This window comes from Coffea arabica, chromosome 5c (assembly GCF_036785885.1).
Source record: "Coffea arabica cultivar ET-39 chromosome 5c, Coffea Arabica ET-39 HiFi, whole genome shotgun sequence".
NCBI classification, from domain to species: Eukaryota; Viridiplantae; Streptophyta; class Magnoliopsida; order Gentianales; family Rubiaceae; genus Coffea; species Coffea arabica.
In genome coordinates, this window is record NC_092319.1 from 34,130,708 (window position 1) to 34,154,284 (window position 23,577).

At 33.2% G+C, this 23,577-nt stretch overlaps 1 protein-coding gene across 2 annotated transcripts; it reads right to left on the reverse strand.

Moving 5' to 3' along the window:
* Positions 1 to 10,192: 10,192 nt before the first annotated feature.
* LOC140004530 (ribosomal RNA small subunit methyltransferase NEP1-like) lies at positions 10,193 to 21,609 on the reverse strand. Of its 2 annotated transcripts, none has more exons than XM_072050781.1 (8): positions 21,267 to 21,609; positions 20,209 to 20,418; positions 19,740 to 19,832; positions 12,917 to 13,061; positions 12,625 to 12,735; positions 12,430 to 12,512; positions 12,252 to 12,309; positions 10,193 to 10,589 (listed from the first exon to the last, which is right to left on the reverse strand). In XM_072050781.1, exons 2-8 carry the CDS (start codon positions 20,392 to 20,394, stop codon positions 10,510 to 10,512), a joined length of 756 nt encoding a protein of 251 aa, XP_071906882.1. In that variant the 5' UTR covers positions 20,395 to 20,418; positions 21,267 to 21,609; the 3' UTR covers positions 10,193 to 10,509. The 2 variants fall into 2 exon arrangements, with proteins under 2 accessions (XP_071906882.1, XP_071906881.1); XM_072050780.1 differs by having other exon boundaries at positions 20,209 to 20,422.
* Between the last annotated feature and the right edge of the window lie 1,968 nt (positions 21,610 to 23,577).

A 23,577-nucleotide genomic window follows, 5' to 3' on the forward strand; every position in this document is an offset into this window, starting at 1 on the left:
TTATTAGGGATTAAAATCGCACTTTTTCATTCTAAAAAACTAAATTTTCATATAAAAAATATGTAAGAAAAGATTGGTGCAATTCTCTCCAGTATATATATTTTTAAAAAACTCCGAGAAAATGTATAATCCAAATGGGACCTAAGAGCATTGATGGCATCAGCATGGCATTAATAGCAGTAAACAACGAAAGGGGCTAAGATAATTCGATGGTTTGTGTAGTGACGTGCGACCGTGTCTACTCTTTTTGTTCCTTTGACGGTTTTTTACTCTTTGACAAATGGATCTAAAGTTGCCAAGCCAGAGATTCAACCATGAAAGCACTCTGGTTTATCTGAAAAGAAATGGTGTCTCTCGCTCCTAAAGGCAAGCAATGCAAGAAAAAGCAGTATTTTGGTAGGTCCGTCAATCAATGCCTTCTGGCCAAATTCAAAGTGACTGCCAGTAAATGTATAGCACAAAGCAAAGGCTGGCATCTTCCATTGGATCCTCATTGTACACTTTTTCGTGGAAACAAATTTGGATAATAAGGTACTCATGCTCGCCTTTGTTACGGGGTAGTAAGACTTGTATCACATGTCATTACGACTTGGTTCAATTAATAAGAATGAATTATTTTTTTAAATAAAATTTGTGTATTCAAATGTCGTTATTGATGTAAGTATTGTATTAGTAGATGAATTGTAAGAATTTTTGTAAGCTATTTATAGTTTTGAGGGCATTACTCTAATTCATGGTGTTGATAGGAGTCAAATTCATCCAAATTTTTTTTTTTAAAAAAAAAAGACTTTTATCATAGGAAAATTTTGAAAAATGATAAGAAAATACTGAAATTTATTTAAGTTTCTCAATATTTTGAAATGGGGAAGTGATTATTTATTAAATATAGTACACATTGAATATATTGCCAAATTATTAAACTTTCCCTATCAAAAAATTACAAAGATACCTAGATAGGTTAAAAAATCTCTATATAGTACACATAAAACAAATTGCCAAATTATTAAATTGTCCCTAATGCTAAATTACAAAGATACCTAGATAGGTTTTAAAAAGCTCTACTGATGTCCAATCTAAATAACCAACTACTTTTTGTCATTAAAAGAGATTTAAAACTCTACTTGGTATAGGTTAAGGGTCAAAATTCTTGACCCGCATTCTAAATTTAGGATTTTTTTTTAAAAATTCGCCAGCAAGTGCCTACGCACTCATTTGGACCGATGGTGGTTCATTCCTCCAGATTCCTTCCTTGACTCCTTTGGGTCCTCCCTCTCCTTAGTATAAAGTAGAAATAAGTATAGAATAGAATTTATCGTGTACGGAGAAAAAAAAATCATCCAATCTAAATTCCTAATTTCTCCCACTCTTTAACTCCGCGGACTTGAAAAACCAAAAATCTGCAATTTCTCCCATCAATATTCTCCTCTCTCTCACCCCTAGGTTTCCATCATTCTTAGGAAAAGAATTCCTGCAATCATATTGTTTCATCAAACTCAAGAAAGTGTAGCCGGATATCGTGGGTTACAACCACATTGTGTTCAAAATGTTCGGTTTAGCTTTTTGTTTTGATATTACGGCTGCCCAGCATCAGAGCCAATGAATACACAGTGTGTATCTTGCTATCTACATGAATTCCCACCTTTTCCTGTCCAAATATTGACTCTAAACAATTGCCATCATTAACGAATATGCTTATTTATATCCCATCACTTTCTTTTAAATCATCATTTTATATATACCATTTTCTTCCTTTCAAAATACAAAGACAGAAAGAAAGATAGGATATGTTTGACTGATCTCAACACTCGTGCACACAAATCACACTGATGATATATGCCTTGCGACAATTTCTTGGCCGAAAATTCTTGGGGCTTTGTGGACATCAGATGAGATGGGTTTCTAATTTGTAGAGATTTAAGGATCTGATATGGAAAGTTGTTTTGAGTTTTGCGGTTTTCTCTCTTGATTAGTACTTTTCATATGGATGTTTTGGCTGTATATTTGTGGGCACTGGCTTTGATTTGAGTGGACAAGCATCAAGACGCCGAAGCTTGGTTTTCCGCTTGTTTGATGGCTTTGCGACTCCTTTCGGTCACATCAAAGGTTAGAATCGTGCTCCACTCGAAAACTCGAGTTGGAATCACTGGGCATTAATCCAGTAGCCGCTAGAAGAAACTTTAGTTCCTCTCGGGGGGTTGGTTAGGAATCGAAGTCTGCCAATGCCATTTCCGTGAAGAATCAATAGAGTAGTAAGCTGGCACGTCATAGGAATACAAGGAAACGTTCCCTCCCCCAATCATCCCCTTCCTCAAGACGGCTAATTTCTCAGATTATTTGTATTTAAAAAAAATAACCGTCAAATGCACCTCTGACAGGGAGTCTTTCTAATTGTATAGCGGCCGTGCTGACTCAGCACGGCCCCGTAACTAAAAATTTGACCAAAAATTCTCTGCAAAAAATTCAGTGGAGTCAGAAGATGTCAGATCGGGACGTGCTGACTGGGCACGTCCCGGTCAGACTAAAACGAACTTGGTCAGAGCATTTGTCAGCCGGGGACGTGCTGACTGGGCACGTCCCCCAGCTGACAGAAAACTGGCATAATCATTATCAAATGCTTATGACAGAAAACTGGCATAAGCATTTGTCCCCCGGGGGACGTACTTAAATTTTTTATTATTATTAAATCATTATCAAATGCATAATAGTTGTTAATTAAAGAAAGATTCATGTATTCTAATAAGTAGGAATTAATATAATGAAATATATTTATAAATTATAAATTATATAAATATTTATATAATGAAATATATAATAAATATTACAAATTGAAATATTATATAAACACCATATTTATAATATTATAATATTTATAATTAATATTAATGTATCTTATATATATTAAATACTTATATATTATGTATTTTTTTATTTATTTATACATATTATAAATATTTATTTTTACCCAAAATATTTTTACGCATTTATAATATATTTATATAAATATTATATACTATATAAATTATATATAATATAATATATATTATATATTATATTATATATAATATATAAATGTACATTTATACATAATATATATTAATGTATATATATAATATACATTTATATTATGTATTATATATAATATAATACATTTATACATTTATATTAATATACATAATATTAATTTTACATTTATACATAAAATTAATACATTTATATATTTATATTAATTATATTAATACTTTTATACATAATATTAATATATATTTATAATATATTAATTTATACATTTATATAATATTCATTTATAATTTATACTTTTATAATAATATACACTTATACATTTATAAATATATGTATATTATATATTATAGATAATATAATACATTTATATATTTTTATATAAATATATAAATATATTTATTTGTAAATATTTATAAATGTATTATAAATGATATCTTACAAAAGTCCTACGTACAGGAATTCTTCATCTATATCAATCTTATCTCCTCAAATTTTTTTATTGATTCTAAAAACTAATAATTTTAATTGATTCTTCTACTAATTCTATATGAATCATATTATATAGTACTTCTATAATTTTATATAAGTCGTAGTCGACAACACTATAGAACCATCACCACTAGTTAACTCTTTTTGCTGCACTTCAATATTATAAAATTATAAATAAATTTAATACACTTTAAATTAACTATTAATTAATATAGCATAACAACAACACACTATACAAAAAACATGTTTAATTAATATCATTTGATGACAGTATAATATAACATGTAAATACATAAATAAGCTACATGTTTCATTAACATAACATAAATAATGTAATTAATAACTAAAGTAATAATAATTTTAAATACTAACTTGTACGAAAAGATTCGTAATCTGAAAAAATTTCGTCAAATGTATGTCTGACAGGAGGGTTAATGAAACATTATTTATGTTAATGAAACATTATTTAGTTATTAATTACATTATTTATATTATACTGTCATCATTATATAAATATTTATATAATTTATAATTTATAAATATATTTCATTATATTAATTCCTGCTTATTAGAATACATGAATCTTTCTTTAATTAACAACTATTATGCATTTGATAATGATTTAATAATAATAAAAAATTTAAGTACGTCCCCGGGACAAATGCTTATGCCAGTTTTCTGTCATAAGCATTTGATAATGATTATGCCAGTTTTCTGTCAGCCGGGGGACGTGCCCAGTCAGCACGTCCCCGGCTGACAAATGCTCTGACCAAATTCGTTTTCGGTCTGACCGGGACGTGCCCAGTCAGCACGTCCCGGTCTGGCATCTACTGGCACCTGAATTTTTTGCAGAGAATATTTGGTCACATTTTTAGTTACGGGCCGTGCTGAGTCAGCACGGCCGCTACACAATCAGAAAGACCCCTGTCAGAGGTGCATTTAACGGTTATTTTTTTTAAATACAAATAATCTGAGAAATTAGCCCCTCAAGACCCTTGCTTGTATTAGAATCGGATTTAAAAAAAAGGAATAATTTCATAAACCACCATTAAGGTTTATCATACTATCACTCAACTCCCTGAAGTTTTTAAAATCTAGCTTATCTCTCTTGTCAACTTGATAAGATTAAATATTCCTATCAAATGTCACAAATTGATAACCTTAACCTTGCTCTTAATAACTATTTAATCAAAAAGCCAAAACAAAATAAAATTTTAAAATTAAAAAAAATTAGCTAATATGATCAATATTTCTTTGCATTGGGATCGTGATGGGATAGCAAAATACATGGAAAAATTAAATCTAATCAAGGTCAATCACTTAGGAGGATTTTGGTAAAGTAATTAATACTTTAAAAGATTCTGTGCACAATTAAGGAGTCAGGATATTTTTTTAAAAAATATGTTTTAATTCATAATGTAGTTTACGTTGTGTTAAAAACTAAAATAATCTCTCCATACGTGTAAATTTTTCAAGATATTTACACGTTATAAAAATTTAACCTTATTTTATTTTTTATTATTGTTATAAATTTCATAAGTAGGATAACATAAGAGTAGTATTGGAACAAAAGTTTAATCTTTCTTGTATTTCTTCCAAAGGGATTAAAATGTTAAAGAAATATCAATCCAATGGAGGTAAATGAGATTTTAAAAATTTCAGAAGAACTGAGTGATATTATAAGAAATCTCGGGGGAGGTTTTTGAAACTATCCCTAAAAAAGAAAAAAGAGAAAACTCTTGAGTTGGATTGCAAATTTGACGAAGGTCCACCGCTTAGCTGTGATGACCAGCCAAGGAAGAGCACAACAGCCGCATAGGATGCTGCTAAGTTTTGTTGGCTTCCCGCTGTGGCCGAAATGTTTTAATGACGAAGGACAGAGGAAACACAGCAGTCCTGACTCTTGAGTCTCCTGACAATTCAACATGGTGGGTTTTCGTTTTTAGAAAATACTTGGGTGAATCCGGTTCAGGACCCCACCCTTGGACCTTGTGGTTCTCAAGTAACCCACATCACCCACTTAACTAGGTTAACCAATATTCTTTGTTACGTATTTTTCAAAACAAAAAAAAAAAAAAAAAAAAAAAGAAGGACAAGAAACAAGCTTTGGAACTTCGACGTTTGGACGGGCGCCACCATTCATCCTTGAAACTTTCTTTTCGACCGTCTCTCTCTTTTCTCCTGGAAGAGAAAAACAAGCAATCTAAAGAAGAATTTGAAGAAAGAAAGATGAAGATATCCATCGGAGGGGGGCCAGGAGAGAAGGGAATGATCTTCATGCTTGGATCAAAATGTTAACAAAATCTCTCACAGGCAGTTTCACAAACACATAAAATCAGAACTAAGCAAACAACCCAAAAAATCCACAAAATCTTTGCAGCCATCTTCACCTCCTTTTGCCTGTCTCATTTTCCTTCCGTGTTTGATAGGAAGCTGCCCTATATATATATTTGATTAATTGAAGTTCTAAATCCCCCGAAAGCTTGTAATGTACAAACTTGCTCACACATATATAGCTTGGCGGACTGGATCTAATTTTACAAGATCGTATAGAGGTTGAAAGATGTACAGTGATGCAACATTTGACAGGTATTAATGCCTCAATTTTTTTGCTTTGGGCCAAATATCGATAATTTCGGATGAAAAAGAAAGCAAATGAACGAGATGGTGAGACAAATTCACCTGCTGAAGTTGGGTAGACATAAGATAAGAGATGAAGATGATCCATGCACTGAGCCTCCAATGGGGATGGGAACAGATGAATCGCATGGTCCATAGGTGGGGTCATGGACTTGGATTCACCCAAGTTTTTGCATGGTCCATAGGTGGGGTCATGGACTGGATTCATCCATAAACGGAAGTTTGTTAAAGGGGGTCTTTGTTATTTGGCCAAATCTCAGGGTAAATTGTGTGGTTTGGTTAAACTCGAGAGGAGGTAAAGGTAATTAACCCTAAAATCTAAAGATTGTGTTCTAATACCTCTTTAATTTAGAAGTGGGATTCTCTCCCTCTAGCAGCTCTTGGCATAGTTGGACTCTCCCTCGCATAGTATAGGTTAGAATAAGAGTAATAGTTGACAATTGACTAAATAAAAAAGTTTTTTTTTTATAGTTCAAAAGATTTTGTAAGCTTGCTTTTAGGGCTATTTATGACATATCAAAATCCTCTAGATTGCTGAGAAAGGGAAAGGGCACCATTATGACATATCAAAGTTGTTTAGGGCTATTTAAACATTGGTAATCTTCTTGGATTTTGTACAGGCACCATTATAAAATTTAGGAAAATAAATTGGAGCAAGAAACCAATCAATTTTTGTGAATGCAAACTAGAATTTTATGCCACTAAAAGGTGGAGGAAATGAAGCTGTTGGTACAATTAGTAACCTGCAAGCGCATAACAATTGTTATAACTCATGCACGTTCAATTTAACATATAGTATTTTGCAATCCTATTCTAGATATGGTCTAACCAATCTTAACATTATTCATCGTATAAGTGAGATAAATCTAGAGATTGGTGTCTAATCGTGTTATTCCGGACTTAATCCAATTTTTGGCTAAGATTTTTGTCTTTTTTTTTCTACCTTGTTTAACTATACGGTATGTGTGCACTAAAATTTTGTATTTTTTGTGGTATTGTTGGCTTGTTGGTATGTTTTGTTTAATTTAAAAAAACAAAAAAGCAAACAAGAAAGAACTTGAGCTTCACCGTCGATCCTGTAACATGCTTATAATTCCACTGGTCTCTAAAAAACAAATGTTATCTTGCCAAATGGAAACTTCTATAGTCCTAAAAAACAAATTTTATATTGGAATAACCACAACAACAATGCAACATATGATTTTTTGTGCTAAAACTTCCCAATTAGCTTGGGCAACTGTGTACTTTTCTACCAGTAGAGATTGGCTGATGCCAATGTAGTGATCGATTAAACATTGTGATTAGAATGAGAGTTCCAATCGATTCCGCAAAAAACATATCTCCTTTTAAGACAAAACATATCTCCTTTTTCACTGTTTGGATCCTCCCTTGTTTTTTGGAGTGTTTTTCAAAAATCAGTTTTTCAAATACAATAAAAATTTTTAAAAAGTACTCTAAAAGGTAATTTAAAAATTAGTTTAAATTTTTTTAAATTTTAAAAAATATCTCAAAATATATTCTAGAAACTTTTCTACTATTAAATATCTCAAAATAGTTTCTAAAAATATTTCAAAATATACTCTAAAAACTGTTATAGCAAATTTTTTCAAAAACACCAAAAAACAGCTAATCCAAACGGAGCTGTACAACCAACAAGTTTACCAATACTTTTTCTGGGGTATTAATTTTTTAAAAGGTTTGATAATTGTGGGCCTTGTATTATCAGATGGCTTGATCGGAATAATAGCCTTGTCACAAATAAAAGTAGTGATAAAAAAAAATTAATGGAGCTATTTAATCTGATGCTTTAAGCAGTGACATGCTTAACTCTGTTATGGTGATACTGTTTGGTTTTTTCTTGTTTTCTTCCCTCCTCCCCCCCCCCCTTCCCCTCTCTTCATAAATGGATAAAACTGGTGATAAAAACAGAATTGCTAACCAGAGTTTCAGCGATGAAAGCAAACTGCTAAATCTGAAAAGAACTGGTGTTCCTTGCTCCTAAAGACGAGTAATGCAAGAAAAAGGAGTCTTTTTGTAAATCTGTCAATCAATGCCTACTTGGTAAACATATAGTGGTTAATTCTATTTTGCACCCTTCAACTTTAACCAAATTTTTATTTTGATTTTTAAACTTTAAAATGGGACACTATAGTTCTTAAAGTATAAAATTTGTCTCACTTAAATAACATCATCAAGGAAGTGAGATAGATTTTACGTCTAAGTAGGTATACTTAGGGATTAAATTGGGGCAAATTTTATCCTTTAGGGACTAATATGGATAAATTTTCTGTGTTAGGGACTAAAGTATTGTTGCATTTTAAAATTTAAAGACTAAAGTAAGAATTCAAGTATAATTAAAAAGCACAAAGTGGAATTAACCCAAACATATACTACAAAGCAAAAGGCTAGTGTCTTCCATCGTATACTTATTGTACACATTTTCTAGGGAAAAACTGGATGATAAAGTACTCATTCCCACTTTCGCTTTGGGGTATAGACTTTTATTTTCCTGTTTATTTATTATCTGAAAGTCAGTTGGAAAAATCACAGTTGTCTATTTAAAGACTTGAATGCAATACGAGGCTCAGGATCCGGTTAATTATGTTTGCAAGTTCATCTTTGGGTTGTTTAGGCAAATAATTCCAACTTTTAGGACATAGGATACGTCTAGGGTTTCTTCAATTTCCATATATTATTTGGCATTATTTCTTGAACTGTGATAGGAAACTCTTCTTTTTGACGGGATCCAGAAATCAAAGAGTGAATGATAAAAATAGTCATTAAATTATTTTGAATCTTCTACTTTGATCGTTGACAAAAATGTCATTAAATTATTTTGATTCTTCTACTTTGATCATTAAACTTTTTATCGAGTTAATAAAATGGTCATTCAATTAGAAAAACTAGTACTCTTTTGTCATTCAATTAACAAAAACTTATATTTCTTTTTTTTTTTAATAGAAAATATCATTTCATTCAAAAAAAAAAATGCACTAATGGCAAAAAATACATCAAAGAAACATGACACAAATACATATACATATGAAATCAATGGATACAACACATCCAGGAAATTAATACAAATAAAAATAACATTGATGCTGTATATATTTTCTATCCGAATGAATCATTGTAACCCAATGTATCTAACCCAATGTATCTGTGTATGTAACTGATAGCCAGATCTAGTTAAAACTGATTTAAGTCCTAATAGAAATTTAGATTTGACAATAATGAAAAAACTAGATTATAGATTTACAAAAAAAAAAAAAAAAAAAAAGATTCTAGATCTATAAATTTAGAGCAGGCACTATTAGTATTTCAAATTGCATACTTTTGTAAATCACAATTAATATTTCAAATTGACTTATTAACTTTGATACTAAAATTTGAAAGGATAGCTTTGAGATGAAGAAGTTTTGAGTAATGACACAGTTCCGACAACTATGATGCAATGGATCCGGAAATAATAAGAAGATAACTCTTAAGATAACACAAATTTCAAGACATTCCCAAACAAAGGAAAAATTGTACAGATTACCCCTCACATATCAAGAATGAGTATGTCAAAATTTAGTCTCTCAAAATGAAAATGGGCGACTTTTGTCTTTTTTTGCATTATTTATGATCTCAAATAAAGGTCTCAAACCAAGTATAGATTTATGAGAATAAACCCCGTCTTAGTACTTTATGAAATTGATACAATGGAAATGACAAAAAAAGGAAAAAAAAATTTGACTCGTCCTTAGCTATTCTTTAACCTCACATAAACTTAATTTTGAAATAAAAGTGAAATTCTATGTGTATTTTTTACAATCTCAATCTAGATTCTCAAACCAAGTACAAATTTGTCGAAGTGAACTCCGTATTAGTATTTTATGAAATTGATACAACGGAAATGACAAAAAAAAAAAAAAGAATTAAAAAAAATTTCAACTCGTTCTCCAACTATATTTTAAACTCACATAAATTCTTTTCAATTTAAAAAAATTCCAATAAAGTGGATGCACTACAATTTTTAGAACCCCTCGAAAAACAACCATTTGACGAAGAGAAAAAATGAAGTCAAATCCATAAATGTTGCTCCACGCACAGACAGCTGAACATCTATATTGACTGATTCTCCGCAAACAAGGCTATACCCAAATTTTTTTTTTTTTTTTTTTTTTTTTTTTTTTGAGAAATGATAGCTACAAGAGATATAAACGCCAGCCGCTAAAGGACAAAATCTGATGTTAATAATTTAAAAAAATTCAAAAAGAAGCTATTATGTACTGTAAAAACTGGATTTGCAAATAGTAAAATTTAGAGATACTCCCTATATGAGATCTTTCCTCCCCCAAAAAGAAAAGCAGTAAATTAGAAGATATTCCACTTATGTTCAAGGACATGGCATATCATCCCAATGCTCCCTTTTGCAGACAATGGATAGTTGGTAACTGCAGTAAGCAAAGAAAACTCTCAGCACTCCCAAATATACCAGAAACACATCCAATGTGGGACGTAGCAACGATACTAAGCAACAAACTTAATGACAAATTTAAATTAAATATTTTTAACACTACAGTCACAGAAAGCAAGGACAAATGGACAAGCACCTCACTATTATACCAGTTAATGAGTAATAACAAGCATGCCACAAACAAAACTGCCAGCCCATGAGCAAAAGAGTAGTAGTCCAAGGTAAAGATCAACCAAATCTTGAACTGACTTGGTGACCCCTGCTGGAGCTACTTTTGCCTCAGTAACAGCCTATAAATTAAGAGATCACCTTACCATGCATGGAATGTCAAGCAGGCCCATGTCTGCTACCTTATTTTGAGATTAAAATGCTCTATTGTGTTAGTTGTCCGAAAACTACAAAAATATAAGTCATCGCCAGTACAAATTCTATTTATCTTACCAATTTAGGAAAAAAGTCGAAGTATTCCTCTTTCAACTTTCTCCCCCAATTCATTTCCCAACAAATGTTTGAACTTTAGGTAAATGCTAATCGATCAATGAAACCATACTACATATTGTAGGTGGTAGCAACTTGATGATAATGCTAATAGCAAATATCTAGCAGGCAGTTGGATTTAGATGCTTAATATATATACTGAAGCAAAGAAGCTCCATAAGGATTTGTCTAACAGAGGCACATAACGCATAACAGATGATGGATCAGAAATGTACATCCTGTAAAGCTTGTAGTTACTAAATTGAAGAAATTCAACCCTTTTGACATGTCACGTATATGGCCACATCTTGGCCCTCCAAAACATTTCAACAGGCATAATTTCAACTTAATGTTCCACACACTAAGACACCCATATCAATGAGGACTAGTGATGCAGAAAATCCGAAAAGAGAGAAGCTGGGTACATGTAATGTCAAAAAGCAGTTGAAATGACTATGCCATTAACATGAAAAAAATATTTTTTTTCCAGAATGTTGTCCAAAAAGTATTCATCTAGAAACTTATTAGGCGAAACCATTTGAGAGGACAAAACAGATTCTTCTATATTTTCTAGAAAAGGTTAGCTCGTTGCCTTCCCATGATCCCATCTACAAAGTAAATGCAACAATTCAGGAATGTGAATTGAGGTGAAGTAGACAAATCAATAATGAACCTGGCCATTCCTGTGAGGAATACTTCTGGATTCAAATCTAGAAAGCTTAAAAACGACACAAAGATCAACACTTTACACATGCATTTCCTTTTGGCCCAAAATTTTGGCATAGGAGTTGGTCCCAAAGAAACAAAGCAAGCAACCTTGAGTAACTCATATGTAAATCAAAACAAAGTCACTGCAAAAATTTATGCAGCACTAGGTCTTGCATCAGGTCAGTGCTAACCAAGGCACTATCATTCTAAAGAAAATTGCATCATGGTCAACACAACACACAGGGGAAACAGCTAAATTTTCATGTAATACTACTTTTAATGTTTAAATACACCACTTTTCTGCAAAAAAAAATTGACAAATCCATGTCAATCACCTCTAATCCACCAACATCACTGCAATCAACATTCAGTGGGGAATATGCCTCATTCTCACATACTATCTTATAAAAACAAATATAATGGCAGCAAACTTATAAAGCAACTCATGTTTTACCTGTTAAACAATCATCTACATACTGCTGATTTATTTCCCCTTGGACTGATGTTCCAACCTACAAATAAAACAGATGGCCTTATGTAGGCTTGCAGCTGTTGAGCATAGGTGGAGGCTGCAATAAATAATAACATAGCCCCAAAGACACCAAAAAAAAAGGGCTAGAGAGAGAGAGTACCACAAAAGTAAGGTTGATATCATCGTCTACAGCAGACAGATAGTCTTCAATATTAACCACCTTTGGAGAAGTATGGGAAAGGCCTAAATGACAAGCACAACAACCTATAATTAGCTCTTTCTTTCTCCAAAAAAGCTCAAAAAACAGTCAACAATGCAAAATGAATTACAAGGTTCTAGATATAGCAATACTCACCTATAATATGAGAATTGGCTGGTAAATATCTGGTTACAGGTTCCTGAATCACACGTAAAAGGACTTCCTTGGTTCCTTCAGTCCGTATGCAAGATTTCTCCAACAAATTCACTGTAGTGTTTCCAAAAAACAAGAAAGAACATGCAGCTCAACTAAAAATAAGGTCCCACTACAAAATGTCATTGAATTAGGAAAGAAAGAACAAATTGTGGAAGAGACAAAGTTCATAAAACAAATCGAAATCAGAGCACTAAGAAAAAGAGAGAATAGCATGGAAAAAATAAATGCTTACTCATTAGACCACAAAAACGCTGCAACGTTCTGGGTATCCGAACCTGCGGTTTAACTTCGAACAACACTCCATTCTCAATTTTAACATATATAGCCCCAACCAATCCATATCTATTCAGTGGACTATCCAGAATTGCCCGTAAAGCCTGCATACATCATTGTCACAGGCACCTTAAAAATCATAGAATTGAATTACACCATCAGCAAAAGCAGTCAGAAAACCCAATAGCTCCAACAGTGTTATAGGGGCCTTCGAGTCATGACATTTTCACATACTACAAACTAGGAAATATTGTTTTCAAACAGGAATTCAGAATAAAGGAGGCGATCTTTCTTAAAATTTATGCAGTCAACTATTGTGAACCCACTACATACCATATGATGGAAGGGAAAAGCAACCTTAACATTCTTATGTGATCTAAATGTATCTGAACAAAAAGGAACACCACCAAAGTCAATTATTAAATTGATTTCCCAAGTCAGGATGAATCATAGAATGAGAAAGGCAACACAAATGTGCTATAATGAAATATCACTAACAGGCTAGCAAAGTTGCATAATTCCTTGAACATTCTACACTTCAAGGAGCAAACCTAATGAAGTGATGCGGCTATGATTCCAGAAAATGTACAGATTATATACACATAAAGCTAAAACTTAATTCTATCCTTCCATCCTCAGTCAAGTGCATTGTAGCCTATGCAAAAAGCGAAGTCTTTAATTTTATTCTTAAATTACCCAATCCCCATAAGTTGAAGAAACACGAGCACAATGGGAATAACAAATCCAATGCTGTTGGTACCAAAAACTAAGTACAATAAAAGAAAGGACTTTAGGATGAAACCATACTGGTACCTGCTAGCTGTAGAAACAAATTCAGAATAGTTAGCAACAAAAAGTATTAGGAAAAGGTCAAGTAAAAAAAGGGGGCAAAGAATAAGACATTGTTATTAATTCATCAGCTGATCTCAACACATTTTAAGTGCTCCAGAAATTAAAGTTCGAATCCTATTGCTCGGTCCTTGGTCCGTTCAAGATCAAGATTCCATGTGCCCACTATGTGCAACAAATATCACTTTGCCTTCTTATCACGTAGCTTACAAGAAGATTGGATCTATTCGTAAAAAAGGAGCATAGATCTTTCGGTTTTCAACTGAATTTCTACCAAATTAACATATATTTGATATGCAACTCAGATAGTACATTTAGCTTGTCTAAACTTTAACACCCATTCGGTTACTACTAATGAATGGCAATGGCAATCACTATCCAATACGCCCTAAATGATAATGGGATTAGCAAGATTCATTTATTCTAAAACTGATGTTTGGTATCTATAGCGCAATGGGAATCACTATCACTTATTTTATTCCTTCTACCTTTTTTCTGTCCATCGCCTTCCTTGTTGTCCCCAATTCTCAGAGAAATCCCTGAAAAGTCTGAAGCTTTGGCATCACCTATTGTAGCAGCAACTCATAGCAGATTACTAAAACCTAATTGACAGCCTCCCGTGTCGTTTAATCATCAAAAACCACAACAATTAACCAAAAATTTATTAAACTAAATCAGACCAGAGATTTGCAAAAAAAAAAAAAATGTCAAAACTAGATCTTAATTATCAAAATTACAAAAAATCAAACTTATCAAATCCAACTCAGACCAGCAAAAAAAAAAAAGAAACGTCTCCCCAGAAAACAAACCTCTACCCCTTCTTTCTCTCCACCATCTTCCTTTGTCCATGGTTATTTTTCTCAAATTTGTCATGATTTGATCCTTCCAACTCAGACCAGCAAAAAAAAAATGTCTCCCCAGCAAACAAACCTCTCCCCCTTTCCAGCTCTCTCGTCTCTATATCTCCCTTGAGAGATATTCTCTCAACCTCCATTGCAAGAATCTACAGAAGTTTGATTAAGAAGTGGTGATTGAGAAGATGGATATATTGAAGAAGAGGAAAAGAATGACGCTTCTTTACTTTCTATTATTCTGAGTTTTAATTGCTGTATTGGGTTTAGTTTGATTTAAATTTTGACTTTAAGGTGAAACAGATCATGATTGAGGATGAAAGTGCCAATTTAACTGCATACTGAATCTATGGGACTGGAAGACCTAAAAGTGGGTAATGAGCGATCCCACACAGGTGAACTGAACAATATTATGGGTTTCATTAACCTTTGATTCCAATCGAAGAGGTAAAAACCCTCCAACCAAATGGGTTCTCAAAACCTATTCCTACCCAAAGCTTCCACCTAAACTTTTAAACTGTGACATATCAATTTTCTATTAGTTCAAGGCTGTCAAAGGAAGGTAGATTAACATTTTGGCCAGATCAATTTTCAAATCAGGCTTCTTCTGTATATTTTATGTGCACATCCTGAATTCTAATTGTGCAACCGATAGCTTTGTCTTGTCCATTTAAAAGTTATACCACATGAAGATTCTCAAATTACCTTGTTATTTTATGAACTTAGATACAGGACAGGATAGAGGTGATCTTGCCTGCAAAGACTAGCAGAAGAATGAATGATCTTAGGGCTGCTTTGGGGCTGTAAACAGCAATCGTTGCAAAGACAGGAGAACTTAGGGGAACTTGGGTGAAGAATAGAGCAAGACAATGCTTTGGGGCTGTAAACAGCAATCGTGAACAGTTGCAAAGACAGGAGAATTTAGGGTAACTTGGGAGAAGAATAGAGCAAGCCAATGATCAAACAAACTGAATCATCATTAGTCAACTCTATGTATTTCAATACCTAGCTACAAGGGATATTTATAAGCCATAGACTTAGCTAAACTTGATCTTTAAGAGCAGGATTTCTATTTCCTATGTTATACACGATCATTACCTTAGAGTCTTCTAAATCAACTACCACTCCACTTAGCATCCAAAAATAGTCAAGTAACTCTTAAGACGCAGAGAACATAATTGCTAATGTTTTACAGCAAAAGAGAATAGCCAAAATACCATTGAGACTAATATCAAAATATACAAGTCCTAATATCTGTAAATGGAAATGTAAAACATATAAACCGTCTTCAAACCTAAGAATCACCATAAAAGCTCCCTATACACCAGAATTCCTCCCTGTTTTCGAGCGATCTTATACTTTTATTTTTAGGCTTCTGAGATCATTTTTTTCCATTTTTATTTTGCTTTTTCTTTTTTGGAGGGCTGCTGGGCAAGATGATTGTTTTCTTATTAAACTAGCGGGAACATCATCAAAGTCTGAATCTCCAGACCACTCGTTCACAGATTTAAGCATTAACAAAATGGAACAAAGGTGGTGATCAATTCAATTTTCTACTTCCTCTATTTGAACTTGAGCACATTTCATTTTATTATCAGAAAGTACAGAGCGTGTGCAGCATTTCGGTTTCCAGTAAATTTAGGAAATGAAAACTCAGTTAAAATATTGGGACATCTAGAATTGATATTCCAAATGGACAATTAAAACCTCTAAGCCTACACCGAGATTCCCAAAATTTTACAAGCCTACTTAACTGAACAAGCGCACTGGAAAAGCAAATGAGCACACTCAAAATAAAAATCTGAGTACTACTTAACACCTTAACTGTTGAGTAAGCAACTTAACACTGAAAGAAGCTCAAAATGCTCATCACATTCTAAAAAGACAAGACAAGAAAATTAACAGAGCAAACAAAAATTCAGCAGGGAATGCACCAAGGTAGCAAAATCAGGTCAGCTTTTCCCTAGAGGAAATTACATCTTCCAAAGGTTAAGAACTAGTACACTAAAGAGCCTTCAAATGGCATTCAAACATATGTCCCGGTAACATCATCATTGTGGATGCTTAGAAGTTCTTCACTTCCTGTATCCAAAATGCACATCAACATGGTTGACTGCATAGCAATGCACCAAAACATCCAGGGTGGGATGGACTCAAGAGGCATCTAATTTGCAGAGGAGACTGCAGTAAAATCACTTTCAGGGACAAGTATCAACTACAATTAATATGGCCATCAATCAAGATGTTAAAGTTGCTCATTGTTACTGCTTATTCCAACAGTTATTTGATGCAAATCCAGTTTTGGAAATTTATCCATACATAAATCAATCATGTATCCTGATTAAGGTTTAGCTTTGTGCAAATCAAGAATATGGTGTAATTTCCTTAAACCTGATTTAAAATAAATTACTAAATTATGTCACAAATACTGAAATTAAAAAAAAATATTCTGTCCATCCAAACAAGTCTATACCTAATTTCCTTCTTGTTCAGGGTCATCAGATGAGAGATCTTCCTCCGACTCTCAGAATTCAATCAAGCAGGAGGCTACCCTCAAATCACCACTCTCACCTAGAAAACCCCCTCACCACAGGAGAATCAAACGCATCGCACTCTCTTTTCTACTAAAAACAGATCATCATTTATTTTTCTATAGTAAAGCAGAAACTAGAAGACACAAATATTGCCACATGGCTCTGTTGCTTTTGAAGGAGTTCATCAAAACTTCAAGCAGTTAAAGGTTGCTTTTAGCACACCTTATTTTCCTGTGTAAATTACTGTAAGCCAGGCAACTGATTCTCATTTGATGATTTTCTCGAAAATTCATTTCACTGATTGACTATATACTCAAAACTTGTGCTTATGGCGCACCCCCTTCATGCCTCATTTATAAATGACTTTTCCTTTTCAGGGGAAAATAATGTTTTATACATTTTCAAGTACATTTATAGTTTTTTTTTTTTTGCATCTGAATCTAATTTATTTGGATGTTAAGTTGACTGTTAGATAAAGGCTTCTACCTTCATTATCTCTTTTCTAATTATTTATACATCATGGTAACAAATTTTGGAGCTGTAACATTGGCCACTCAACACCTAAAGTTGATTTCAAAGTTCTCTTTTCTAGATACTGGACGTCATTTGAAAAAGTTATTTTACTACTGTTTTACATGCAGTAACATGTAATACTTTGTTCAACTTTTGGCATTATGTAAGCAACAAATCATCAAGGGTGCACCACCTTCATGTGAAGCAGTTAACCAGATATTAATTGCGTTAAAATTGAGAGCAGGGAATCCTGGTAAACTCTTCAATAAACCATTCTCAGCAACTAATTACCTCTCATGTTCTCTATCTAGTGGATAACTAGCACCCAAAGATAAGAGGTATGATTAGCAAACCTGTAGCTATGTAATTACACTATTGTAAATTTTCAAGGGTGTCAATCGGGCTCCAGAAGCCAGGCTTTGGCAAGCCCAGGCTCGGCTCGGAAAATAAATTGGACTTTCAGGCTTGGGCCTAAGTTAGAAGGCTCAAACTCAGCTTATACTTTAATATGAGCTCCGGGCTCATATCAAGCCTAAGCTCATAATTAAGTACACAATTATATATATCATTTAATATTCACTTATACATACATATATACATACATACACACACACACATACATAATTATACATGTTTACACAATTATATATATCATTTAATATACAATTATACATACATACATGCATACATACATACATATATATATATATACATACATACATACATACACACATACATAATTATACATGTTCATGGGCTGGGCCTTAATCAGGCTTGAGTCTAGTAAAGCTCAAGCTCAGCTCACATTTAATTTGGGCCTATTATTTAGGCCCAAGCTGTGCCCAGCCCTGTTAAGAATAAGGCTCACCAGGCATTTATTGGGCTGAACGGGCTGGGTAGCAAATTGACAGCCCTATTCAAGATTTCACCCTTACACTAGTAACTATTTGGAAACCTTTGTTCTAGAATCTGCTTAACAGAATGGCAAGTTTTTCAGTACTAGAAAAAAGGACAAGATGTGTATGAATGCCATTGATTGCCTGTCTAGAATAAATAATTCCATGCTTATAAGGAAAGAGATTATGCACCTAAAAGCACATCACTACTAGCAGAAATCAGGGAGAGCACTCACATTGAGCAGGGGTGACATATACAGATTAATGGAACTTGACACCATATCTTTTTTCTTTTACTTCTCTTTCTCAATTTAACTGTACAGTGAAATTATTTTCTCATTGAAACAATGACAATATTTTATCTCCACACATGCTCTCAGTTTTTGCAAGATCATATCTTATTCCATTTCTCCTCTTACCAATATAAATACAGTTTCAAGTTAGAATCTCTCTCTCTCTCTCTCTCTCTCTCTCTCTCTCATTCTCTTTTATATATACATGTGGACATGTTGAATATATCATAAACAGTTACAAGATTTTCTGAATCACTCCAACAATAATTTATTTCAAAGCATGAAAAATGTAAAAAGAAGTACTGAATGCTTACTAATAAGTTCTACTCCATAGAGATTTTGTACAAACCTATTATCATCGAACAACATAGGTGAATGTAAAAAATATTTGAATCTAGAAGCACCAAAAACATTAGTTTCTCAACCTTTATATTTAGGATGAAAAATTGGAGCCTCATTCAGGGAAAAGGTTCCTCATATCCCTGGAGGGATAACTCAGCCAAGATTGTCCCCAGATAAAAAACAAAAAACTAATTCAACTGCAAAGATGCAAGCATTCACATTCAGGCAGAGAATAAAGTAAAACATGTTCTCCCTGCACTTCGAGATGACCTGCCAAATTTCACCCACTTCTACCCTACTCAAATGCAAAATATTAAAAATTTAAATGCCTGAAAACTTCTTAAATGAAATTTTCAGCTACTTTAAAATATGCATATATACATATACACACACACACATATATATGTATAGATTGTATAGCTTCTGTCCATATTTAAATAGTTGAATATGCAGCACTATGTGAAAAACAATACAAGTCAACAGAGAAAGGAATGAGCTAACAACCTCGTGCAAGATGTCACATCGGTATTGGTTCACATCCTTATTCTGCCTCAGAATAATCTCCGCATCATCCAAGGAACATGGAACTTTCCACTTCTGCAAGAATTATACTATACTTTCACAATGCCTCTACAAAAAAATAATTATGAGCATTCCAGGGAACTTTCCTCAAACTAATGTTAGTCACTAAATAAAAAAATTAATTCTACACCATCTTATAGAACACATGAAGCTTGCATTTGTATAGGATAAAGTACAGCATATTTTACTCACAAAATTAGTGACTACAAGCAGAATTATGGGGGAAAAATTACAGAATATTCTCCCCACCATCCCAGGAACTAAAATTTGCTACGTGTCAAAGTTTCTTTCATTGTTACTATAATGACTAAAATATAGTGTACCATACACTAGACTTGTGCCAACGTGCATTCTTGCATAAATCGATAAAAAAAAAAAATTAGATTCACACCTTTTTTACGAGAGTCTTCTTTATTGCGGCATTGTCAAAGATAAAATTGACCTTTCTACGACCGATTTCATGAGGCGTTAAAGCTAATTCTGGAATTTCATTTCTTTTCCCTCGTTCGTCATCAGCTGCTTCGGGTTCTTTCTTCCGCTTTAGGCTACCATCAGCAGAGCAAGCCTTTAGCATCATTTGGGATTGATTCAGTGCCTGCCACTGCCTGCCCAAGGAGAGAATTATTACATCCGTTTTTAGTGCTTAAAAATCAGAAAATTCATCATGATAATATCTACACTAGGTAGTGTTCTTGTGATTGATCGTCTTGGACATATGAGAGTGAAATAGAATACTACAGATAATCACAGATAATCGCTCGAACAGTACTTGCCAAATCGGCGACAGGCGGGACCGTAGGTGGCTAAGCTAAAACGACCAGTGGAGGCAGCGGTGATCGGACGTCGAGGTTTTGAAATCAGTTTTGATGGAACAATGGCAAATTGGCAAATCGGATTTAAAGGTTTTGGTGTTAACTTTCAGAGGGTAGAATTCATTTAATTACAGGGCTAATTCATTATTCTGAAGAATTTACTTCGTTGAACAGCATCACTCAGGTAGTGGCAGTGTCCTCATTTTCCATGTTAAACATCAGGTTCGATTTTTCACCTTTAGTCAGGGCTGTGAGACCGAGTATGCTGGCAGAGATTCTAATCTAAAAGCTGAAAAGTTAAAAATGGGGTATTTGGTTTGTAACTTCAGTAATAGCTGAAATTAAATTGAAGACAGATTATGTGGTAATTCCGGCCAGATTGGTAAACCAATATTATCTTCTCATCCACCAACAGCTAATTTAACTCCCTCTTCCACACAATTCTCCACCCTCAATGACGAAAACATCATCAGGAGCAGCAGTGGCATTGAACCCAAGAATGAGGAATTATCCTTATCAAGGGATTGAAAGGAATAAGCATAATTTGGAAAAAAAAAACTTGTAGATTTTAGAAAATATCAAGTGTAGATGAAACAGCCACCACCTTTGACAAAGACAAAATACTAGAAAAATTTACCCTGTTAGAGAGTGAGAGCTGGAACCAATGAGTGTCGCCGGAAGGCCCGCTGCTGGAGCTGCAACCGTGAGAGAGTGTGGACTGAAGAGATGGCGGAGGCGGACCAAAGAGTCGGACAGTCTGGTGGAAGCTCAGAAGTCAAAAATGGTGGAGACAAACCGAAGAGAAAGAGGGATGGTGGGCTGGAAGCTTAGATTTTGCCTTGCTCAGTTGCTCCTCTTTGAAGCTTGGAAAAGGGACGGCTGAAATTGTCAAATTGGGGACAGCAAAAAGTGGAGAGAGTGAGAGAGGTATCAGATGCGGCAAAGGGATACCAAAGGGATTTTAGGGTTTGGCGTGTTTGAAGTAAATTTTGGAATCTTATATTAATAAATATATATTTTAAATTATTAATTAATTTATATTCGGGTACGGGTCGGAACACCACATTCCGTATTCGATCCGTTTTTTGTTTGATAAAACGGGTTCGGATCCGGATCCCGGAATTATATCCTTACCCGTACCTAGAATAAAAAGACCTGAACAAAATTTTTACATTAGTTTTGTGCATTTGAGAAATCAATAATTGGTAATTGGGTTGATTTTTTTGGTTTTTTTTAATAAGACCAATATTCAATTATCATCCAAACTTTTATTTGATAATTTGAATATTGGTAATTGGATTTTAGTCGGATAGTCAATATTTTTAAAATATAGATTAGTTAAGTATGTTTAATATGTAATTAATAATATAGAATGTATTAATATGTTAAAAATACACTGTTAAGGTCACGTATTTGTATAGAAGCATAAAATTATAATACTATTCTTAATATATGCAATATAATACATTAGTAGATATGAAATATATACAAATATAAAATTTGGCAATTCAACTTGTAGTCGAGAATTCGAAAATCAAATTTCAATGTCTATTACAAATCATTTTACCAATGTTTAAAATTGGATATTAATCAATTTTTTGGAATCTGTTTCACTAACATCAGATCTCCGATATGGATCGGCCATTTTATAAACATAGTTATGTAGATACTATATTGACTAGAGCAAAAGCATACACTCAATGTGTATGCAACTTAGAAATACTTATTGTTTTCCATGAATATATAAATTTTATTTTTACATAAATTAATTTCATATATACAAATTTTATTAAAGAATTTTGTTCCATTCTTAACATTTTCTTTAATAAGGTCATAGTTAATTTGGTTGTTACAATCCTAGCTGTGAGGACTACTCGAGCTCGAGATCGAGGTCAAACAAGCCTCAAACTTCAGACTTGAACTCGACTCGATGTAGTTAAAAAAAACTTGAGCTCGAACTAGCATAAGATTCGAGCTCGAGTACTTGAGCTAAGCTCGTAAAATGAGCTCGAAAACCTGTGCAAAAAAATTTGTGTTTTCCTTCATTGTCCACACAAATAATGATTTATGATTTATGAAATCTCTACTTTGTCCACACAAATAAATAAAGGTGGTAGAATGGTTCATTGTAAATTTCATAAGTTGTTTACCTATATTAATAATTTTATATATAATTTTTTAAATTTTTTATGCGATATTCGATAGAGCTCGTCGAATTCGCGAGTATCATATATCTAAGATCGAGCTCGACTCGATAACTCTAACGAGTAGGTCAAGCTCGAGATCGAGCTTGGTCAACTGAGCTCAATCTCGAGCTGCAGACAAAGTAGCTCGCGAGCTTGAGCCGAACTACTTGGTTCAACTCCACCCCTATACAATCCTATGGATGATTATCAATGATTATGTTGGCAAATCTGGTTAATTGATTAGAGCAAAAATTAATTTTTCTAAGGATAACAATAGATGCTCAAAAAATATTTACATCAACTGCGACTCTCTCTCTCTGTATATTGTATAGTTATCTTACTATCTTACTTTAACTATCTCTACAATAATAATAAAACGGGAATAGATGATTTGGTACAAACAATATGCTACCACTTTTGCATCCTTGAAATAATAGTTGGTCACTGACCTACTACAATTCAACCACTAGTATGATAACATCACACAACCATTGATATAGTCACGACGATTTATTACTTAACCATAACTACTAAAATCACATGACTACTATAAACTACAACCCACAATCCCAGAAAATAAACTTGTACTGAACTAAAGATTAAAACCTCATAAATGAAACTTCTCCACCATCTCCTTTAGCGTAAAATTTTTTTCATAAGTATCTCTAGCCAAAAGATTTTTATAGTTTACAATTGTTAAATACAATTATCCTATAAATGATTGTAAAGTTCAATCTCATTGTTAGAATAAGTTTTTCTTTG

Excerpts from the sequence above, each read along its gene's own strand:
- LOC140004530 (XM_072050781.1), bottom strand. The coding sequence starts at position 20,394 with ATGATGCTAAAGGCTTGCTCTGCTGATGGTAGCCTAAAGCGGAAGAAA. Across the intron at positions 19,833-20,208 it reads AGAAGACTCTCGTAAAAAAG|AAGTGGAAAGTTCCATGTTC; the intron begins GTGTGAATCTAA and ends TAATTCTTGCAG. Across the intron at positions 12,310-12,429 it reads ATATCAACCTTACTTTTGTG|GTTGGAACATCAGTCCAAGG; the intron begins GTACTCTCTCTC and ends TTTTATTTGTAG.